This window comes from Salvia hispanica, chromosome 1, assembly GCF_029641045.1.
Source record: "Salvia hispanica isolate PSC_SH4W2 chromosome 1, Shi_PSC_v1, whole genome shotgun sequence".
NCBI classification, from domain to species: domain Eukaryota; kingdom Viridiplantae; phylum Streptophyta; class Magnoliopsida; order Lamiales; family Lamiaceae; genus Salvia; species Salvia hispanica.
In genome coordinates, this window is record NC_142692.1 from 9,428,665 (window position 1) to 9,451,153 (window position 22,489).

Below are 22,489 nucleotides of genomic sequence, written 5' to 3' on the forward strand. Positions count from 1 at the left end.
ATTTAACAAACAAAGTTGGGTTTAAAACTTTAATTTCTCTCATTTAGATTAATTTTCTTCTGTCCGCCATCTCTTATGCTCAAATTCTCCATCGATTCTCCACTGATCCTCCTCTTCCGCTCGAATTCTCCATCAATTCTCCGCTTCCGCTTGAATTCTCTACCAATTCTCACTCATAAACGACAATCTATGTCGTCGATGTCGCCTTCTTCAGTTGCGCCTAAAGTTCATTTCTACCTTATATTGCTCTGTTTTTTCATCTCAATGAAGTAAAAACGTGCTTACGGTGAAATGTTTGTGATCCATGCCATTAGTGATCTGTTTTTTCATAAACGTGCTTAAAGTAAAGTATTTCATGCTTAGAGTGAAGTGTTTGTGATCCATGCTTATAGTAGTGCATTGTTTTTTCATCTCAGTGAAGTAAAAACGTGCTTAGAATGAAGTATTACATGGTTAGAGTGAAGTGTTTGTGATGCATGCTTATAGTAATCTGTTTTTTTCATATCAGTGAAGTAAACGTGCTTAAAGTGAAGTATTTCATGCTTAATGTGAAGTGTTTGTGATGCATGCTTATAGTAATCTGTTTTTTCATATCAGTGAAGTAAAAACGTGGTTAGAGTGAAGTATTCCATGGTTAGAGTGAAGTGATTGCGATCCATGCTTATAGTGCACTATTTTTACAGTCAAGTGAAGTAAAACGTGCTTAGAGTGAAGTATTCCATGCTTAGAGTGAAGTGTTTGTGATCGATGCTTATAGTGCACTGTTTTTTCATCTCAATGAAGTAAAAACGTGCTTACAGTGAAGTATTCCAAGGTTAGAGTAAAGTGTTTGTGATCCATGCTTATAGTGATTTGTTTTTTTCATCTCAGTGAAGTAAAACGTGCTTAGAATGAAGTATTTCATGGTTAGAGTAAAGTGTTTGCGATGCATGCTTATAATGATTTGTTTTTTCATCTCAGTGAAGTAAAACGCGTTTATAGTGAAGTATTCCATGGTTAGAGTGAAGTGTTTGTAAATCCATTGTTTTCTCTTTTGCGTGATTGATGAATTGGAGAAGAATGAAATTACGATGAACTGCAATGGATTGGAGAATAATCGCGATGAATTGGACAAAATTCGCGTCGAGATAAATTGGAGAATGAATCACGTGAATTGGAGAGAATCGCGTCGGATGAATTGAATGGAAAAACCGAATTTGAATGAATCTAATTTGGAAGGAAATCGATCATGAGATTTTGGTTCCAGATCTCTGATTTGGAATGGAATGATTTGATATGGAACACACACCTCTTATGAATTTCATAAAGTGATTTCCAAAAATACCCTTACCCTATATATTTGTTGCGTTTGTTTGTGGGGCTGAGATTTTTGTTATATAGTTATACACTAATCCTTGTTCACTTCTCTAAGTAACGATTGTATATTAAAAACCCTTTAGTTAGCGCTTGTGTTTTTCAGGGTGCCGCATTTAAAAATTTTGCTTCGTCTCGTTCAATTTGAAGAGCAGTTTCAAACTCTTCTGAATTTCGTGATGTATATAAAGCAGGTGGAATATCGGCCTTCTTATTTGTTCGGTTCCTGGCTCCTTTCAAAATATTCCCACTCATTTTTTAGTTTCATTCGTATCATCTCTTGTAGGTTGTAATAGAAGGGTTTAAGAGTTACAGGGAACAGATCTCAACTGAAACATTCAGTCCCAAAGTTAATTGTGTTGGTATATACATTTTCCTTCTACATCTTGCTGTCCATTATTTTCTTAGTAATGTATCTCGTTCGAAGAGTGTTTTATTAGATAAGATAATTTATGATTTACGCATGTCTGCAGTTGGTGCTAATGGCTCCGGTAAATCTAATTTCTTCCACGGTATGTGATATGGAATGTTTTGAGATATTTTTTTTTCAGCTTTCAGGGATTTATTTTTTACTGATAAATCTACTTTCATTCACAGCAATACGCTTTGTAATAAGTGACCTATTCCATAACTTGCGTAATGAAGAAAGGCAAGCATTGCTGCATGTATGTTCTGCAATGACGTATTGGGATGCATTACTAATCTCTCTGCATTTGAACTGAACACCTTTCTTTTGTTATTGTCAGGAAGGTGCAGGCCACCAGGTGTTATCAGCATTTGTGGAGATCGTGTTCGACAACTCGGACAATCGTATCCCTGTAAATTTGGATGATACTTTTATTTTTCAACTTTCCAACTTCATATATTCAATACTAGGCAGATTTAGCATGATTGTGCAACACTAAATGGTAAACTAACACTAATGCTGGTGCTCAGCCTTCTGTATGTATGTTTGCTGAGTCCTACAAGAACTGTTAATCCACAAATGTAGTAAGAGTTACTTGCAAATATATCTTCTTCACTATTGCAGTCTTGCAGGCCCCGTTAGTGTTCATCATTGTTTACTGTTTAGTTCTAACTAACTAATTCCCTCTGTCTTTTTATGTTGAAAAGAAAATTTGGCAGTGACTAAAATGACATGGGAGTGATTTTAAGTGAATAAAAATGAGGGAAATAATTGTCAAGCACACAATGACTTAATCGTAGCTGCTGGAAAGTAAAGTAAGGTAGTATGCGTGAGTTCATTAATGTGAAACCATCTGAAAAGCAAGCTATTGTGCCAAATATATGAGCTCATTAATGTGAAACCTATATTCACAATTTATAACGCAATTCATAACCTTTATATGCTTCCGATTATGATAAGTCCAGTCTTCTGGAAACAAACAAATTTGGTGGGTTAGTTGCATGTTAAAATTGTATAGATATGTTGGCCCTTGTTGTTTACGATTTCATGAACTAAGAAAGCAATTTCTATTGAGCTAATCTTCCTTCTTGTCTTTAGTTTTGGCTTGTGGGTCTGATATTTTGAGAACTCTACAAATAAATAGTTTAAGACCCACTGTAGTTTTCTGCAAGTGTGATAGATTAAGGCTTGGTTGTAGGGTACATTGCATGCGAAGTAGTCACAGTTTTTTGAAGCTTTATGTGGCTTAATGCTACAGTGCAAATTTTATGTTTAATATTTTGTGCGGAAACATAGTCTAACTCCAATGTGATTATAGTTGCTATGTTACTTGTCTTAGGTTGATAAAGAGGAAGTCCGGCTAAGGAGAACAATTGGTGTCAAGAAAGACGAATATTTCTTGGATGGAAAACATATCACGTATGTATGAACTTGTGTCATATAGAATAATGATTTTCATTATTTGTCTTCTATTTATTGAGTCTTGATTTTGGTGGTCACCCAATTACTCAATGACTTGTTGTTTTACTTCACTTCTTGGTAATTAGTAGTTCTGGTGGTCTTTGAGTTTTCAGGAAGACAGAAGTCATGAATCTGCTGGAAAGTGCCGGATTCTCTCGTTCAAATCCTTATTATGTTGTGCAGCAGGGAAAGGTATGCAGTACTTTTTCTTGGTCTTTCCTTATTGGTTTTCCTACTCATCTTTCTGACATATGTTTCTCCTTAGATTGCATCATTAACATTGATGAAAGATTCTGAGCGGTTGGATCTGCTAAAGGAAATTGGGGGGACTAGGGTATATGAAGAGCGACGTCGTGAAAGCTTGAAAATCATGCAGGATACTGGCAAGTGCACATGGGTTATTTTCTCTGCCCATTTTGCTTTGGAATCTAACTAATGTCTGTTTCAGGTAACAAGAGGAAGCAGATTATTCAAGTTGTACAATACTTGGATGACCGACTACGTGAGCTTGATGAAGAGAAAGAGGAATTGAAAAAATATCAGCAGCTTGACCGGCAAAGGAAGTCTTTGGAGTATACCATTTATGATAAAGAACTCCATGATGCGAAGCAGCAAATGGCAAAGGTACTTCTTTTACTTCACCCTGTTTTGCGATTTGGTCCTTTCAATTGGTTTGAGATCTCTTTTTTTGGGGAATATTTAATTTTATAATCAGTTCTACATGAATGATAATACAATTAATTCTATATGTGATATTCTGTCTATAACTAAATAAACTCGTGGCTTTCAAGAAAAAGGTTATCTCTTTGTAGTTTGTACTATGATACTATCACGCCATCTAGTGCCTTGTTGTGGCATTTGTTGCATAGTATTTTATAAGCATCTGATTGTACTACTGCCAACATTTGCAGATAGATGAGGATCGATATATGGTTTCTAAAATATCTGCGACAATGTATAATAGTGTTTTAGATGCCCATGAGAAGTGCAAGGAGTTAGACAAATTGCTTAAAGATCTGACCAAAGAAGCTCAGATATTGAGCAGAGAGAAAGAAGCGGTAGAGAAACAAAAGATAGAAGCTATAAAGAAGCGTGCAAAACTTGAGCTTGATAACAAAGACTTTGATGATAAGATTAGAGGAAATATTAGAGCTAAGGTGCACTGGCCATTGACTTCTGTGTAATTATTGACCTTTTGAGGACGTGCCTAATCTATGAGTGAAAGCCTTTGCTGATGTTTGGATTTTGTATTCCAGGAGGATGCTGTGATACAACTTGAGCTTTTGGAAAAAGAAATTGAGGAATCCAACACTGAGCTGACTAGTGTCAAGAACTCGCATGATTTGCAGATCGGGGAGGAGGAGCGTTTGACTCTAGGGTATTATTTTGTTCCCTGGCGGAGCCTATAGAATCTTGCGTCTTTGTTTCTATGTACTATGTTGTAGATCTTTTGATCTAGTATCATGCTCTCAAGTCATAATATATCAAACTATGTTCTTCCTTTAAATTGCTCTTTGAATGATCATGGATCCTTTATTCCTTTTGCATAACCGGAAAGCAACAAGTCAGTCTACGCGGTCTAAAGACAATTCTAGTTTTTTAAAATTAAGAGATGTTACCAGTTACCACCCATGTAGATAACATCTATGAAGCTTTCTGTATCATCTATGTCATTCCTACCTTTCTGACTCTTGTTCCTTCTGCTTGTGCAGTGACTTAGGGAGAAATTAAGTTTCATAAGTGATTTACAGGCCCTATAGACTTAACCTTTTACATTTGTGTCTTCAGCTATCTATTTGTCTTACTATGAGTAATTACTCTTAGCATGAACTGCAGTGAAAACTTTTGCTTTCTATTAATCACAAGGTAGCTCATGAATTCTCCTGTGCAATTCATGACGGCAGGAAATAGGTAGGACAGTGTGGTTATTCAAATAGTTGTAAGGTGTGTAATGGATGTCTCTGGACAATATATCTCTGGTCTATCCCATCCATTTGTTTTCTTCTATTATCTCTCTCTTTCATTTTTGTTTTTTTATTCATGGCTCATGTGCCGTATTAACTCTGATTTCTTCATTACTTATCAATGTTTTTTGACTGAGATAATTTAAAGGGAACAAAAACAAATTTTGGATTTTGGTATGGCAGGATTATGGACAGTGAAAAGAAGCTTAGCATTCTATATCAGAAACAAGGGCGTGCAACACAGTTTGGTAATAAAGCAGATCGTGACCGGTGGCTAACAAAAGAAATTAAGGACTATGAGCAAGTTTTGTCCTCTAACCTTGTACAGGTATGAATCCTTGATAAAATGCAGATCAAATATGCTAACATCTACTGTATAATTTGTTCGGAGTATATTACTCTTTGGTTTAAGCCGGAATGTGATCGCATGCTCCTCCGGATTTGGTCTATTGGTGTTCGTGGTTGGGGGCAGGGTGAGAGAGGGGGGTTGTTGACACTGAGGAGCTGTTTTATGCCAAACTATTATTTGTAGTTCCTGAGGGTACTGTGGTGGAAAAGAAGCATTGCTTCTTGCATGTTCTTATTCTTAGCCTCAAAGATCTCTTGGTGGGGATTTCAGTTTTAACTAATGGTTGCATGACTCGTACTCAAGTGCATTGTATATTGAAACCTTGGTTTTGGTCCTCAATTTTAATTTTGCTTTCATAATTGTATGAGGCAGTGAGATCTTCCTTGCCGTTCTCAATACATTCTTTCTAGCATATTCAATGTTGCAACACTTGCTGATTCACTTGGATGAAACAACGGATCATTATGTGGTTGCTATTTCACTTTCCTTTTACTTACATGGAATTAAGTATATACCTTATCTGGATGCGGTCCGCTTGAAGGAAAGCAAAATGAGCTTAATTCCTGTGCTTTGCTTATGTCAGGAGAAAAAACTTAGTGATGAAATTGAGCAGCTCAACAGAGAGATCAGCACGCAGGATGACTACATAAAGGGGCGAAAAGATGATGCAGCAAAGTTAGAATCTTCAATTTCTGGATATAGACACAGCTACAACCAGTTCAAAGTGGAGAGAGACAAACTGCATGATGAGCGGAAGTAAGAATTTTATTTTGTTTAGACTATTGGCATTTGTCCTGAAAAACTTTTTAATCCTAGTTAATAAGTTTGTTACCTTTTGGTCCAAAGTTAACAATTCCGTTTAAATCTTAACAATCAAATGTATTTTGACCAAATTTGTGACTTAATTTTGACTTTAAACAACCCAATCAACCTAATTAATATTAATCTGATTAATCTATTCATAATTAATTAGATTACTCGGGTTAATTGGATTCAAAATTAAGTCATAAATTTTGTCAAACCACATTTGACCGCTAAGTTTTTAACGGAATGGTTAACTTTGGACCAAAACATATTGTTTAGGACCAAAAGGTAACAAACTTAATGTATAGGATTAAAAAGTTTTTTAGGACATATATAGAGGACCAATTTTAGCCTTTAGTCTTTGTTTGTTTTTAATTTTCAGTTGTAAAGTTTGACCGATGTGGAATCTAATCAATTTTGATTGGTATTTAGGACATTGTGGGGAAGAGAAAGTGAGCAAGCTGCTGAAATTGAAAGGCTCAAGTCGGATGTTCTTAAAGCAGAGAAAAGCCTTGATCATGCCACTGCTGGTGTGAGTGCTCTATGAGTGTTAGTATTTTATGCAACTAAATAAATGTTACTCCTTACTCCTATTATAAGGTCACACTAGTTGGATATCCCTTTATTCTCTCTTCAAAGTAGACATATGATTGGAGGTGATGCTTAATAGTTTCTGTCTTTGGAAATGTTTACCTGAGGTGGACTAGATTCTTGTTCCTATCAGATTTGGCCAGAGATTGAGGTTTCTGAACTCTGAACACTTAAAAGTGGTCCTATGTTTCTTTTTCCATTGGTTGTAACATAAAGGTTTTTCTTTTCCGTGGTTTTGCAAGGAACATTTCTTTCCTATGGAATTTAGTAAAGGTTAATGCACAAGCTAATATACACCCCATAAATCTGCCTTAGCTTTGTTGATTCTAACTAACCCATCATAAGGTTTCTTTTGAATTTGTCTTGTTTTGCTTTCACTTAGCTTCAGGCATGATCATGACATCTCCTGCTAACTATACACGAGGAGACTTTGTGCTGTTACTCTTGGCTTCTTCCTATGACTCTTTATTTTGTATTTTTCTCATTATGAAATCTAAATCTAAATCTAAATCCTGCTGTTATATTGTTAATATTACGTGACTCTGGGTTTTCATAGGATATAAGAAGAGGACTTAATTCTGTGAGGAGGATATCTGATCAGCACGGTATTGGTGGAGTATATGGCCCTGTTATTGAGTTGCTAGAGTGCGATGAAAAATATTTCACAGCTGTTGAAGTTACTGCTGGAAACAGGTGAAGAAATTTCTTAAAGCAGTTAAACATCTCATGTCAAATTAACCATTCATATTTCTTTTTGCTTTCCTTCCTTGCTCTGACATTGTTAATGTGCCAGATGTCTGACTTTTGATGTCTTATCTGGTAGTATTTGTGTTCATACACTCTAGTGTTCCTTTTTTTTACAGCTTATTCCAGGTGGTGGTTGAAAATGATGATATATCAACCAAAATAATTGGGCACCTCAATGCACAGAAAGGCGGCCGGGTCACATTTGTACCCTTGAACAGGGTGAAAGCCCCACACGTCACATATCCACAGAGCTCTGATGTGATACCGCTTTTGAAGAAATTGAATTTCTTAGAGAAATATCGTGCAGCCTTTGGTCAGGTTGGCCTTATGAAATGTCTCTATTAATTGCATGACAACCGATGGTCACTTGGAATTTATCTCGTGAGTAAAATAAGTTCATTTGGGTAGCTGGAATTATGACAAAATAATTGTATATGAAATTGGCACTGCTTGCTGTGAATGCTCATCATATTTCTTCTAATAGTTAGTTCTTATGTCACATACATTGTTACAAAGTATGCCACTTATCTTTCTTAGTCTGTTGCATTTGGTGGTGTTTGCTTCTTATATGCTCGCCTATTAATGACAGTACTTATGTGTTGTGTTTCCTTTTTCAAACTGATAGGTGTTTGCAAAGACTGTAATTTGCAGAGATTTAGATGTTGCTTCGAGAGTTGCCCGTGCTGATGGTTTGGACTGCATCACATTGGAAGGTTGTCATTGAATGCCAATTGATTTTGGCTTTTTATGTTTGGATCTTGTTTAACCTCGCTCCTTTGTTGCAGGTGATCAAGTAAACAAAAAGGGTGGCATGACTGGTGGGTTTTATGACTATAGGCGTTCCAAACTGAAATTTATGAGCACCATTAGACAGAATATGAAGTCGGTGAAGAAAAAGGAAGATGAACTAAATAAAATCAGAGACGAACTTCAAAATATCCTTCAGAGAAATTTCTCTTAGTTTTCATTGATTGGGTTTATCTAACAGTATATCTTTTTTTTTGTTCTGTATCTGTTTACTTGAATGATTTCCTGTTGACTTTGTAGCAAATACCACATCTCCTCTTGGTTCTGGTTCACAACTACTTTCGACTTATTTGTTCATAAGCCATTATATATGTATCATCATTATTCATTAGTAATAGGCTTATGTCTAGGACTCTAGTTCATCTGTGCATTAGGTTTCTCTACCTTGTCTGCATGGTATTTCCTACATAAAAATCATGAAGTGCTACTACTAGAGCTAATTTGTGCATTAAATCTCTTAATAATTCTCTATGAGTGGTAAGGTCATTCTTGTTTTAGGATTGCAGTGTAGTAAAATATTCTATTTCAACTTTTGGCCTTTTTGTTTTCACTGAGCATGCCTCACTGACTGACCAGAAAATCAATGAGCGGGTGGCTGAGCAGCAAAAAAATGATGCCAAGATGGCCCATGAAAAATCTGTACTTGAACAGTTGAAGCAGGATGTAATGAATGCTGAGAAGCAAAAGCATTCTATCTCGAAATCACGTCGTGAGAAGAAAGTGAGTCAATCCTGGAAATTAGCTAGATATCAAAATATGTTAATCCTTCATTTATATACATCATTAGTATTATTGTTGTTGTTGTTTTTATTGTGTACAAACTCTTTCCTTTTTTCAGGAGAAGCTCCTTCCCAGTGTATTAAATCAAATAAAGCAGAATAGAGATAATATTGCTATGAAGAAAGATGAAATGGGAACTGAACTTGTTGATCACTTGACACCAGAAGAAAAAGAGTCTCTCTCTCGTTTGAACCCTGAAATAACTAATCTGAAGCAACAGCTAATTACCTGCAGGAGCAACCGCATGGAGGTTAAATATTGATTTAAGTTTTTTCCGCGATTGTGGTTTTGGATGGCTCTCCTTGATGTACATTTGTCATTTCCATTGACAGACTGAAACAAGAAAAGCAGAGCTGGAGATGAACCTATCTACTAATCTTGTTAGGCGAAAGGAAGAGTTGGAGGCTGTAATGCTATCTTCAGACAATGATGTGTTGCAAGCAGAAGCTGAGTTGAAAAGGCAGGAGTTAATGGATACCAATTCATTAGTTGGTCAATTGACCCAGGAGCTAAAGAGTGAGACTTTCTTTTCTTCATCATCAAATTTCAGCTTGAGGTCATACCATTTTGTCACATCTTAACATAGTCATCTTGTACAGGTGTAACTCAGAGTATAGATGAGACAAAAAGGAAAATGGAAGAGATTAAAGTTGAAAAGGATGAGCTAAAGGTAATACATATTTATATAATGTTCTCTCATTGTAGCCCTTTTCTCTCTTCAGACTGCTCTTCTTTTTTCTGTTTCTGAGTTTGTATGTTTATAGATGCTAAATGTACTCTTGCATTTGTAGGGATTTGAAGATGAGTACCGAACTACTCTCCAGGATGAAGCAAAAGAACTGGAACAGTTATTGAGTAAGAAGAATATATATGTGGCCAAGCAAGAGGAGTACTCAAAGAAAATCCGGGAATTGGGTCCCCTATCGTCTGATGCTTTTGAAACGTAAGCTTCATATCCAAATTCTACCTTTTCACTAGGATTCTATATACTGCTGCGTGATCTATAAACCTCTTCTTGGCAGATTGCTTTTCAATTTTGTGTTTCACATGCTAATTTCATGTAGAATTGTCAAATTATAAAATTCCTTGGGTCGAAACCTACCAATGATGCTATATCTATAGTGGTTGGTTGTCAGAGATATCTTTGAAATAAAGTCAAAATAAAACCCACTTAATTGTGATGTTGATTCTCCCGAATCTCCCCTATCCTCTTGTTTTGCAAGAATTAAAAAATATAAATCTATCAAGAGGTTTGTTCTTGTTGGAACACATTTTGGTGCAGGTATTGTTTCATCTCAGTCGGACATGCATCTAGAACTTCCTTGAATATATTTGCAGATCATAATCTGATGTCAAGTACTTGGATACTTTCTTGACACTACTCAGCGGGCTATAATCTGACATGAACTGATTTAACTATTGAAGTGGTGAAATGTGTCATCGATGCATTCTTTCCTTTTATGTTTGGGAAAACCAAATAATTTAAGTTAGGTTACTCCTTAGTTTTGGTGAGTGCTTGAGAAATGATCCTTGTACTGTAACAGAATTTTCCCATTGAATGACTAGTATTTGTTGTGACAAGTTCAATGCTTATTATCGGTTATTAGCCGTGTTATCGGTTAGTCCTAGTCAGGCTTAAGTCTCTTGTACTATACATATGTGTGCTTTGTTAAGTAATGATCTAGTGTCTACTACTTTTCTTTACTATGTCTATATACTTATCTACATGTATCTTTGTTTTATTGCCGAATAAGATCCCTTTCTGCAATTAATAAGATTTTCTGTAACAATAAGTACACATCAATTTCCTTTGTACATCACTAACAGTCTGTAGACTCTATACAAACGTACCCATCAATAAAGTGAAATGCTTGGATATAGGTTGGCCAAAACTATGCTTTTACATTAAGTATGGATGTATAGATACAGTGACTCATGGTGGAACTTAGAATTATCTGTGCCAGTGCAGTACCCTGTAATGCAAAGTTGCTCCTTAGCGTCATCTAGCATGTAGTGATTTATTTCTGGCATAATTACTCAACTTTCTTCACGGAATTTAAAGCTACATATACTTCTTGAAAACTGTTGATTTCTGAAACGCGTTAGTCAATCTACGGAATGCACGTCATATGATGATGGAAAGACCTTATGGACAGTCAAGTGTCTCTGTCTGCTCCTATTTGGTTTGTCTGCTTGCATGATGCTAAAAAGTTAAATCCTATTATCTACTAATAATTTTTTTATTTTTTATATTGATCTTTGGTGCTATTGGAGTTCTTTCTAATGATAATTTTATGTGATGCCCGATCTAGGTACAAACGGAAGAGTATTAAAGAATTATATAAATTGCTTCATAAGTGTAATGAGGAACTGAAAAAATTCAGCCATGTTAACAAAATGGCACTTGATCAGTATGTCAACTTCACAGAGCAAAGAGAAGAGCTCCAGAAAAGAGAAGCTGAGCTGAATGCTGGTGATGAGGTAAAGTCATTCATATTATATTATCATGACATTCTCCTATAAAGTCTGGATAGCATATGTGGATGGATTTTGACTTTTTACTTATCTTTGATAGAAAATCAAAGAACTCATAACTGTTTTGGATATGAGGAAGGATGAATCAATTGAACGCACGTTTAAAGGCGTAGCCAAGCACTTCCGAGAAGTGTTTTCTGAACTCGTACAAGGAGGTCATGGCTTTTTAGTTATGATGAAGAAAAAGGTTTGAAATTTCATCATCATAGATAACATTTTTCGATGGTTTTGACTTGTCATGTTCTGATCCCTTATACATATAAATCTGTAAATGATATTATTACTCACAGTACACATTGTGCTATGTTAAGCGTTTAAAATGAATTGAACAACTGAAGGTATTATGCATAGCTAAACAATAATTTGGCAGCATAAAGTTTTATTGTACGACTATCATACAAACTGCGATGTATTTGCCTACTTTCATTCTTGTATGTTGGTGGAAGTTGTAATATCTATATCGTTCTAACTTCCATAAAACTTTTGCATGTTGCCATCACTAACGATAAGGGTTAGACCTCAATGTGCTAGGTCAAATGAGTTCAAGTGTAAGAATAACCGCTGATAAAATTTATTGGTATTTTTGTCTCAGTTATACAAATTGCTCTATTGTCTAATTTAGCCTTCAAAGATTGGTAACATCCCTAACATGTGACAGATGAGGCACATGGAAATATCTGTTATACTGTCTTCTTTCTTTTAGTAGCATGTTATTTATTTTCAAGTGCTCTTTGTACAGGATATGGAGGATGCCGATAATGATCTAGATGATGATGAGCCTCGTTCAGTGGATACAGAGAGCAGGGTTGAGAAATACATTGGTGTCAAAGTGAAGGTTTGTTATTAATGTGTTGTCCTTATGTGTTATTATTAATATAACTTTTTTACTATTACTTACCTTAGTATCTGCTACACGAACATGGATAATGGCATGTTTCTTTTAGCTTCCTCTGACTAAGGATACTTCAAAACTTTAGTACTTTGCTTTGAGGAAGGATGCTTGTTAAAGCCACATTCTAGTTCTTGATTTTCATCTACATTTTTTTATTATACTTTCCCTTCTTGTGGTAGGTTTCTTTTACTGGGCAAGGGGAGACGCAGTCGATGAAACAATTATCCGGGGGGCAAAAAACTGTGGTTGCTCTAGCACTAATCTTTGCCATTCAGCGATGTGATCCTGCACCATTTTACCTTTTTGATGAGATAGATGCAGCACTTGACCCCCAGTACCGAACTGCAGTCGGGAGTATCCTACTTTATATGCTGATTCTATTCTCGTACCGTTGCATATTTTGTCAAAAGCATTAATGTTGTCTGAAACAGCTATTGGCGTTTTATTTGATTACAACATAATTTTTCAAAGTTATGATGCAAAACTGTGTCCCTGACTCCCTGTTCTTCTCTCTTCCCTCAGTGACAAGAAATTTTAATGCAGTATTCTGACTAGACTTCTGTTACAATATTGTTTACATCGTGTGGTTCAACTGGTGGATCCTTAACTCGTTTGTTGTAGACATGGTTCGTCGTCTGGCAGACATGGCCAGCACTCAGTTTATTACTACAACATTTCGTCAAGAGCTAGTGACAGTCGCTGACAAGATATATGGTGTGACGCACAAAAACAGAGTCAGCCGAGTCAATGTAATCACCAAAGAAGATGCTTTAGATTTTATCGACCATGATCAATCCCACAACGAGGTTAGCATTTCGGTATAGAGTTAAAATCAACTAGACGTGAGAAGTTGATAAGTATTGTAACTGATTATTGCCTTCCAGTAATTGCAGAGAGATGGGAAAACTTTCATGACAAGCAGCGTAGAATGACTCTAACAGGACAGCTCTGTACTAGGTAGAAAACTGATAGTTACTATACTATATTATAGCTTGTGTATATAGCTTTGATTAATTAGATGCTAATGTATTTTATGTGATGAAACCTGGTATAATAAGTACACGTTTTTGTGAATAGTGTCATCATCGACAAGCTTTATTTGAATTTGTTCGTATTTTTCAATCGACCATTCAGTTATATTTTTCCCATTTTTCTTGACTTTTTATATTTTTATTTTAAAATACTAGAATTTTATATTAGTTCTTCATTTATATTGTCGTGACTTGAGCCCAATAGAGTAGGCATACGAATTAATATATAGAAATATGTATATCTTATTTTAAGCTATATTGTGATTCTTCTCTCTTTTGTTTTATCTTACTATTTCTGAATAGTGTGTTCGTACAGTGATACCTACATGTCGAATGTGGATTTTTAAGCTATAACTGGAATTACTGTTGAAATAAATTGTGTGGTAATGTTTTTTGCAACAATTTAAGTACACATTTACAGTTACAAGTAACATGCGGCTGTAAAGAGAACACATAAGTACATAATGATGTTACTTGCTGGTGCGAAAGTTTATTCATATAGTACTAATTTTGATATTTTTCTCGGTTATCTCGTATTTTCATATACTATTTGAGAAAAATTATGTATGATTGTGACAAACGAAAAATATTATGTGGATAAATATTCAATTGCCTGACTATGTGATTTAATTAACTTAATCAAACATATAGCATGTCCTAAAATTTTGTCATGAGACAGTTAAACAAAATTACTATCAAAGTTATAATATCATCGAATATTTTTAAAAATTGCGATATCTGCCGTTTTTTTTTTCTCATGAGACAATCTTTAAATGTCAACTTATGGGGAAATTTCTACTTATGGCCAAATATACAGTAGAGCTTCCCAAATTGTAAACTTTTTTTTTTTTTTTTAATTTCAGCTTTGTAAAAGATACTCCCTCCGTCCCAAGATAAGTGACTTGTATTCCTTTTTAGGGTGTCCCACTATAAGTGACCTATTTCCATTTTTAGCAAAAAGTCATCTCTCTTACTTTATTCTCCATCTACTTTATTCTCTCTTCTACTTTTCCCTCTCTCATACTTTATTCTCTCCACTTTAACTTATTTAAATACCATTCCTTAAATCCCGTGCCCAAAAGAAGTAGGTCACTTATCTTGGGACGGAGGGAGTACATAAGCCTCATACATCTTTCTTTAATGAAACATGTGAGGATCGTGCTATCTTTAACTGATTATTTTTGACAAAGAGGAATTGGTTCAACCTGTCACAAATCATCTTCAATTTCCGTAGGAATTGTTTCAATCATAACTATCTTACCATAATTTTCATAGGAATTGTTTCAATCATAACTATATTACCATACTTAGTGCCTTCAAATCTCCTCCAAATCCGATTTACATGCCTTTCAGCTAAATTTCCCACGTGAAATCTCCTCCAAAATCTGCAACTTGAGAGTTAATGAAATCCTTCAAAAATCAATCTCACGATCTCCATAATCTTTTAAAAATCTTTTGAAAGACACATGAGTCGTCTTTCATTAAAGAAAGACACATAAGACTAATTCGTCTTCACAAACCCGGAATTTTATTATTAAAAAAAAATCCAATCTTGAAAGCTCTATTGCATACTATTTGGTTATAAATAGAAATTCGGCCAAGGTATGGTAATTATTGATCATCTTTTAAAATTTGGACCTCGATGATTATTTATTTATTATTTATTTTGCAATTTGCACTCCTTTCTAAAATGCTACTACTACAAAATAAATTGCGACATGACTTAAAACGTTGGAGATTAAATAGTAACGACTAACTGCATCTAAGTGTGTTTTCTTTTCTCTTATTTTTCCAGCATTTCTCCCTTTCTCTAATAAAACCTCGCTTAGGGTTTAGAAGCAATTTTGATGGCGTCTCCTCTCTCTAGAAGACTAGTACTCTTCACTTTCAAACACTTTCTGCACCAAAAGCCTCTCTGATTCCGAGGCCGATTCTCTCCCTCCAAACCAGCAGCGCGCCAACGCCGATCGACCACTCGAAAACGGCTTGGACCTCGGAATTTACAAGGCGATATTGGTGGGGCAGGCGCCAATTCAGAAGCGCCTAAGGAGCGGGAAAACGGTAACCCTAATTTCACTCGGAACTGGCGGCATTCGCAACAATCGGAGGCCGCTTGACAACGAGGAGCGGTGCGCGGTGCAGTGGCACAGGGTCTCCGTTTACCCTGACAGATTGGGCGAAGAATCTGGCCCCTGGCTCCACATTGTACGTGGAAGGGAATCTGGAGACTAAAATATTCAATGATCCGTCGAATCAGAGAGATCGCTGTGCGTCGGAATGGGAGGATTTTGGGTGAAGCTGCGCAGTTTTCAAGGACTGATATGAGTGGCGTTGGATATTACTGAGGTGATATTCTTTACATTTCTCTGTTATGAAATTAGTAGTTGGATTTGAATTTGGCCCTCTTCTTGATGTTATAGTATTCATGAATGTGGTATGCGTTCGTTTTTCAAGTTTCAGGATACATAAACTTTTTGTTTGCCTTTTCTTGTTGTATTAGGGATAGTTAGTAACTGCAAAGAGTCAGATTATACACGTTTAGGGAAGGCCATGTGAATTGAATCTCAACAAATGTGTCATTCTTTGTCTACGTAACCTAATGCATTACCACATCCAAATGAATACACAAAAATAGTTTTGCAGGCACACTCCATTTATTTTAGGTAATGTGAGAGTAAAAGATATCAATAAATTATCAATGCAACAAACAAAGACACTAGGATGCTTTTATCAGGCCCAGACGCAATAAAATTAAATAACATCTTTTAATACCATAATTCAGTGGAATACAAGCAATTTCATGTTTAATTAGAATGGAATTAGATGGTATTGAGAATATATGACCTAGTATCTTCATGGAATAAATTGATTTGGGATTAATGAAATAAATATTGTTATTATTACTCACTGTTTTTCAGTAATTAGTAATGCTACCAGCCAACAGTCGTATAATTGGGAATGGACATAGGAATTGTCATTCGAGTCCTACTCTCTAATTCAGTGACCCTACCTTATACTGTAGGAGAAGGCTTGATGAAAATTTATAGTAAGATATCCGGAAAAAACTACATACAAATTACTACTACAACACATGGTAAAATTGTAACCAGTGTCAAAATTACAGTTTACAGACCCAGCTGGGCGAAGAGAAAATTTATCTGAAAAAATGTGAGCATCAAATGCAAATTACTAAAAAAGAACAAAATTGACTGAAAACATGGGGCTACCTTCACAGCAGATGCCTAAAGAACCTCCAACATCAGCTGCACGCGATGGCCCAAATGGCACACAGCCCCGTATAATCAGTATATGTGGCCTAGGACAGCATCAGATTGTACCACGCTCACCTCCTTTAAATAAAACTTCTACCACCAATCATCATTTCTTCCACTGCCACCATAACCATTGCTATTATTGCCAAATCTTGATGCTGTATACCTGCGTTGATGATATCTATTTGACCCATTTGTCGGTGAATCATTCAAATTGATTTTTTTAGGCTTTTTTGAAGAGTGAGAGCTCGATGCATGAACATCGCTGGAATAGGAATTCCGAGATTTTCTATCTCTTGGGGTTGCTGGAGATCTCCAGTAATTATCTTGGCTACTGCCATGATAATCTCCAGGATGTTCAGTCATCCAACCACCTTTCTGCTTTGGTTTTGCAGCCGAATGAAATTCAATGCCCTTGGATTTCTTTCCTTTCCGTTCCTTTCCAATATCACGCGGGACAGACCGGGTCTCCAAATGATCTCTCTTCTTTTTGGGAGATTTGTGCTTGGGTGTTGATGGATCACGGTTTCTCTTACTAGCCTGGTGAAAATACCCAGAAACTCAGTGATTGAAGAAGTTAAAACAAGGAGTGAGTAGAAGGAAGCAGATTTCTACAATTTTCAACTATTAAATGTTACTACTATGATTTAGTGTCAAGACTTTAAGAAAGTCTAAAGGGAACACAGTGACACAATGAAAAAGTCTAAAGGGAACACAGTGACACACCTTCATTGTGCTATTGCTGGTGCATTCGCGTGCAAAATGTCCTACTATCCCACACTTGTAGCATGAACTATCAGGTGCATTATCATTTGTTTCCCGATGGCCACGGAAGCCAGAGCAAGCCTGAAGAAACCAGAAACTACTTCAGAAATGGAAAGCTAAAACCAAAAAATAATGCTCTATATGGGTGTGTTTCCTGTGACATAGTAGCATCCCTCAGGAATTGGGAACAAATGAAACACTCAGCAGTAATAATACATGTAAATCTTCAGGTCCCATAAAAAATGGCAACAAAAAAAGCAGCCACAGTGAATGGAGCCTAGAATATTCCATAATTGATTACATAATAAGCAAAAGCCAACTATTGTTCATAATCATGCCTTCTTACTTGATCAATCATGCTTGTAAACTGACCAAGAATGCATTGAAATTTGAAAGTATATCAAACTCACCAAACCCGTATGACCGGAGTGACCACATCTATAACAAGAATATTCTTTGGGCCCAGGATCGCTATATTCTTTACAACAAAGATGGCCATATATTCCACAAATATAACATTGTATTTCCTGCAGAACACTCAGGTTGTCATCAAATCTGTGAAGATAATAATAATGCCGCAGTGCATCTCCCAGGAGGTAAAAAAAGAACCTTCAAATCATCTGGGCTATAATCATTCCTGCATGAGAACATTTCATGCCCTAAATCTCCACATTTGAGACATATTTTTGAACGATTGTACCCCTCTGGGCAATCTTTAGCACGGTGACCTTGCTGCTTGCAGATAAAGCAATCTCGTCCCTGAACAATTAAACGAGATACAATAAAAATCTAAATCAAACATTATCCTTCCAAAACCACGATATCTTTACAAAATATCTATAAGACACAATATTTTTTACAAAACATTAACTAAAAATACAAACCAAGCTGACTAAAATTTACCCTTATGTTTCAAAAACCAAATTCCCAAATTCTCCTTCACATTAAACCAATAAATAGGAAGTCTGTTAAAATTTCTTTTACCAGATCCAAAGAGTTTGTATGTATTTTTTTTGGCACAAAAAAAGTATGAGATACTGAAATATTTTCTAATTTTCCCCTTAACATATTGGTTAATGCAAGATTTTCTTGTAAATAATGTAATACAACTTTCTTCTGGATTTACTCTATACTCTTATTGAATTTGCTTATAAAGCTGTAATAAACTTGTTAGGAAAATCAGTGTAGACTGCTAAATCATTAAAAAAATCTTTTTCCACCATTAACTTAACTAGATGTTATGAAAATCATTTCAGCCAATAGAAAATACTGGTTTGAAGAAAGATGGCATACTATAGGGAAATGGCAGAATGCATGCAGTGCTATTTTGGAATATCTCCAAACAGATTAACAATTCTTTATGAAACAAATGCCATATCAACATGTACAAGAACAAAATCTAGGAATGAATTTAACTAATCAAAGGGAAAAGAAAGCACATCCACTTCTTATCGAATCCCTACCCACAGTATATCAGTCAAATGATGAATATAGCAAGATTATTTGTTATAAAGTCCATTGCAAATTAACCTGCTTATCACCTAGGAACAGTGAAAAAAAAAGTGCAGCAGTTTTCTAGAGTGTCTACCTTGGAACATTGTTTTGCATTATGTTCAAAACTCCCACAAACAAAGCAAGGTTTCTTTCGCCTAGCTGAAGTACAGTTGGCAGTCGTATGGCCCTCTTCGCCACAATTATAGCAAGCGCCCCAACTGTTATCGGGAGGATCAAAGTACCTCGGCCCCCGCTGAGATTACAAAAACAATCATAAACGAGTTGTCGCACATCTCAATGATAATGCTTGTGCGCATGTTATTAAACTCACGAGAAGTTTCCTCAGGACAGCATTATCTGACACCTCAACAGGATTGGTTTCGACAGCTATATTAGCAACCTCAGCAGTGTTGTCAATCTCTGGTTTCTCATTCTCCTTTACATCATCCACCTAATTAATGAAAGGCCGAAAAGAAGCTTAGATTCAGTCAGCATCACCCTTTGACAAACATACATTGTATGACTCATATCCACTCGATCACATCAGAGGACATATCTCCAGCAGCATAATAATTCCACATTGTACAGATATAAACACGAATCATAATAAGCACATCAAATCTCAACATACTAAGCAAAATATCTTCAAGTTAACTAATTATAATACCAGAAACAATTCTCCGCATAAATCTTGATCTCATTTTTAATCAGTAAACAAATTTCAAAATAAATCAAGTTCGGCTCAATGCTTACGGTATCTCTAACTTCCTTGCTCTTTTTCCTCTTCTTCTTCAGCTCTTTCTTACTCGGCTCTTCCTTCAAATTATCAACTACTTCCGCAACACCGTCTCCCCTTGGATCATTTTTAGCGGCTCTCTGCATTGATTTCTGAACGATTTTGAGGCTGAGGTCTTCGTTGGCCTCGGCTTCGTCGTCGCTCGCCGCTTCGGTTGGGGATTTCCCCTTTTTTTCGTCTTCTTCCGACAACAAATATTTGTCCAGTTTCGCCGCTTTCGAACGCTCTCTCCTTCCCATTACTGGACGAAATTGAGTTATCAGTGAAGCGTTTTGAATGCTAACCCTAAATTGAATTTGGGAAGAGAGAGGGATTGATGATGAACATAGCTCAGCTGTGTTACTGTGTAGGCATTAAAGTAAAGTGGGCCTTGCCTCAATTATACAGCCTCAATTTGAGTCCATTTAAAGAATAAATTTCAGCCCAGCCCCATTATACAGCCTCAATTTGAGTCCATTTAGAGAATAAATTTCAGCCCAGCCTCATTATACAGTCTCAATTTTAGTCCATTTAGAGAATAAATTTCATCATTCGAATAAAAGTAGTAGTAGTAGTTGTTGTTGTTGTTGTTTTTTTTTATAATCAGATTAAAATATAAAAAATAAAGACAAACAAAATTAATAAATATAAATAGATTTTTAATTATATTATAATTATAACTTTACGTAATTTAGTTCAAAGTTCTTTGATCAGTTTTGAAATTTTGTTTGTTGGAATTAATTCTCTTTTCACTTATTGCTAAAAGTTGTAGTAAAAAACAGTTGGAGTTCGAGTCCACCATAATACGATTTTTAAATTTCTATTGCATAAATATGCCTCCAAACATTTATTAATAATCTCAATTTGTCTATCATCAGATTGAAGAAGGGAAGCTGTTCTTTTCCACTCCTTGGAGCTTAAGGAGGTCTTGCCATGAGTTACTCAATAAAATAGGATTACGGTTGTTGATGATCATATCAGGTTAAGTCGTGAAGCTTGCAAATATTGTCCATGAAAGCTTATGCAATCGTTATAGTTATTCATTGGCCAATCCATCGCCTCCAGATCGTAGTCTTTTCAAAGTAGATGGGTCTGCACATTATAATATTATACTCACTTCGTCCTAAAAAATAAACAAAATTGTAAATAACACGTGTTGTAATGTCAATTGGTAAAGTAATTAAAAATTAAAAAAAAAAGTAAGAGAGAGCGAGCGGGGAAACATATAGTGGAATGAGTGTTAGTGGATTGTGGGTCCGCATTATAAATGATGTGTATGATTATTTTGGGTCCTCTTATAGTATCACTTATAGCATCATAATTCAAAACTAAGACCAAATCTACTCCATTAGATTTTGAAATGAGTAGATGAGATTAAACCTTGTGAATTACAATAAATAGTAGACAAAATATCAACAAAGTGGTAAGATTTTGTGATATCAACATAGTGTATTACAAATATCAATACAAGTATACATGAACATATTAACACAATTTTATTGAGATTTTACATGCATATTGGAATTCTTTGAAGCATTTGTTGATAAAAAAATCTGTTTATCAACATATATGAAAACTGAAATACAAATTATTAAATTCATCATCGAACGTCGTCGGAACATATGCAATTGATATCTCGTTAGAATATATAAAATTACCTTTAATTTTATATATTTTTTGCAAAAAATAATTTAAATCGAGAGAGTTACGTAAATTTAAAATTTTCAGATGATTTTAAGGAGAAAGAAAGCGAATAGTTATAACTACCACACAGAATTGACATTAATAACTTTTAAATTTAGAATAAAATTCACTTGACATTATTTTAACCACTATCTCCTAATCTAATAGCTAAGAATTTGTCTTAATTTGAAATTGATAATTAGTTAGCAATTGATCACAACTCTGCTTATTTTTATTGACAACTTTCCATATTTAGACTTTATCTAATTGTGAAGGACAACCCGAGATGGTGAAACTAGTATATCTTTTGGGAACGGAATAAGTAATCTACAAGAGCATCTATAATGGGGAGCTCCTTCCAAGGCAGGACTCTAGCAACATCATCATTCTCCTCTATTTGTGTCTTAGGCCACAACTACCACAATGAGAAGTCCCTCCCCATACCATTCTTAAGCCGAAACATTTAGCTTACACTATTTATATTTTTACTCTAAAATTGAAATACGAGACACTTTAGTACTCTCTCATTCCATTTAATATCGTATTACTTTTTCGTGACGTTCCAACATAATAGAGTAATTTCTATGCTTGGTAAAAAACAATACACTATGTATGTCATACTTTATCCCCTTCCTTACTTTATCCTCTCTCTTACTTCATATCTAGGAAAATGTCAAACCGGTCGGCCCAACTGGTTGCAAGCTAATCGGGTTGGTCTTTTTTTTTTGTTATAAAAGTTAAACTCTAACCCTAAACGCTCGAGCTTCGGGCTAGCTCAAC

The 22,489-nt window shown here is 35.4% G+C and overlaps 2 protein-coding genes and 1 pseudogene across 2 annotated transcripts; 2 read left to right on the plus strand and 1 right to left on the minus strand.

Moving 5' to 3' along the window:
* The first annotated feature begins 1,816 nt into the window (after window positions 1-1,816).
* On the plus strand, window positions 1,817-13,763 carry LOC125224346 (structural maintenance of chromosomes protein 3-like). The gene is made up of 27 exons (XM_089059546.1): window positions 1,817-1,865; window positions 1,951-2,018; window positions 2,100-2,171; window positions 3,099-3,178; window positions 3,334-3,412; window positions 3,486-3,603; window positions 3,669-3,844; window positions 4,132-4,377; window positions 4,477-4,598; window positions 5,368-5,512; window positions 6,117-6,289; window positions 6,770-6,869; window positions 7,485-7,621; window positions 7,792-7,993; window positions 8,301-8,388; window positions 8,461-8,610; window positions 9,048-9,202; window positions 9,321-9,512; window positions 9,595-9,778; window positions 9,862-9,932; window positions 10,054-10,205; window positions 11,575-11,743; window positions 11,838-11,984; window positions 12,537-12,632; window positions 12,869-13,043; window positions 13,311-13,495; window positions 13,583-13,763. Exons 1-27 carry the CDS (start codon window positions 1,817-1,819, stop codon window positions 13,619-13,621), a joined length of 3,570 nt encoding a protein of 1,189 aa, XP_088915672.1. The 3' UTR covers window positions 13,622-13,763.
* A 730-nt stretch (window positions 13,764-14,493) lies between these two features.
* LOC125221307 (single-stranded DNA-binding protein, mitochondrial-like) lies at window positions 14,494-16,066 on the plus strand (annotated as a pseudogene).
* Window positions 16,067-16,750: 684 nt separating this feature from the next.
* On the minus strand, window positions 16,751-20,385 carry LOC125222888 (uncharacterized). The gene is made up of 7 exons (XM_048125755.2): window positions 20,005-20,385; window positions 19,583-19,702; window positions 19,346-19,504; window positions 18,367-18,516; window positions 18,168-18,284; window positions 17,719-17,838; window positions 16,751-17,532 (listed from the first exon to the last, which is right to left on the minus strand). The coding sequence occupies exons 1-7, from the start codon at window positions 20,284-20,286 to the stop codon at window positions 17,086-17,088; spliced, it is 1,395 nt and encodes a 464-aa protein (XP_047981712.1). The 5' UTR covers window positions 20,287-20,385; the 3' UTR covers window positions 16,751-17,085.
* Between the last annotated feature and the right edge of the window lie 2,104 nt (window positions 20,386-22,489).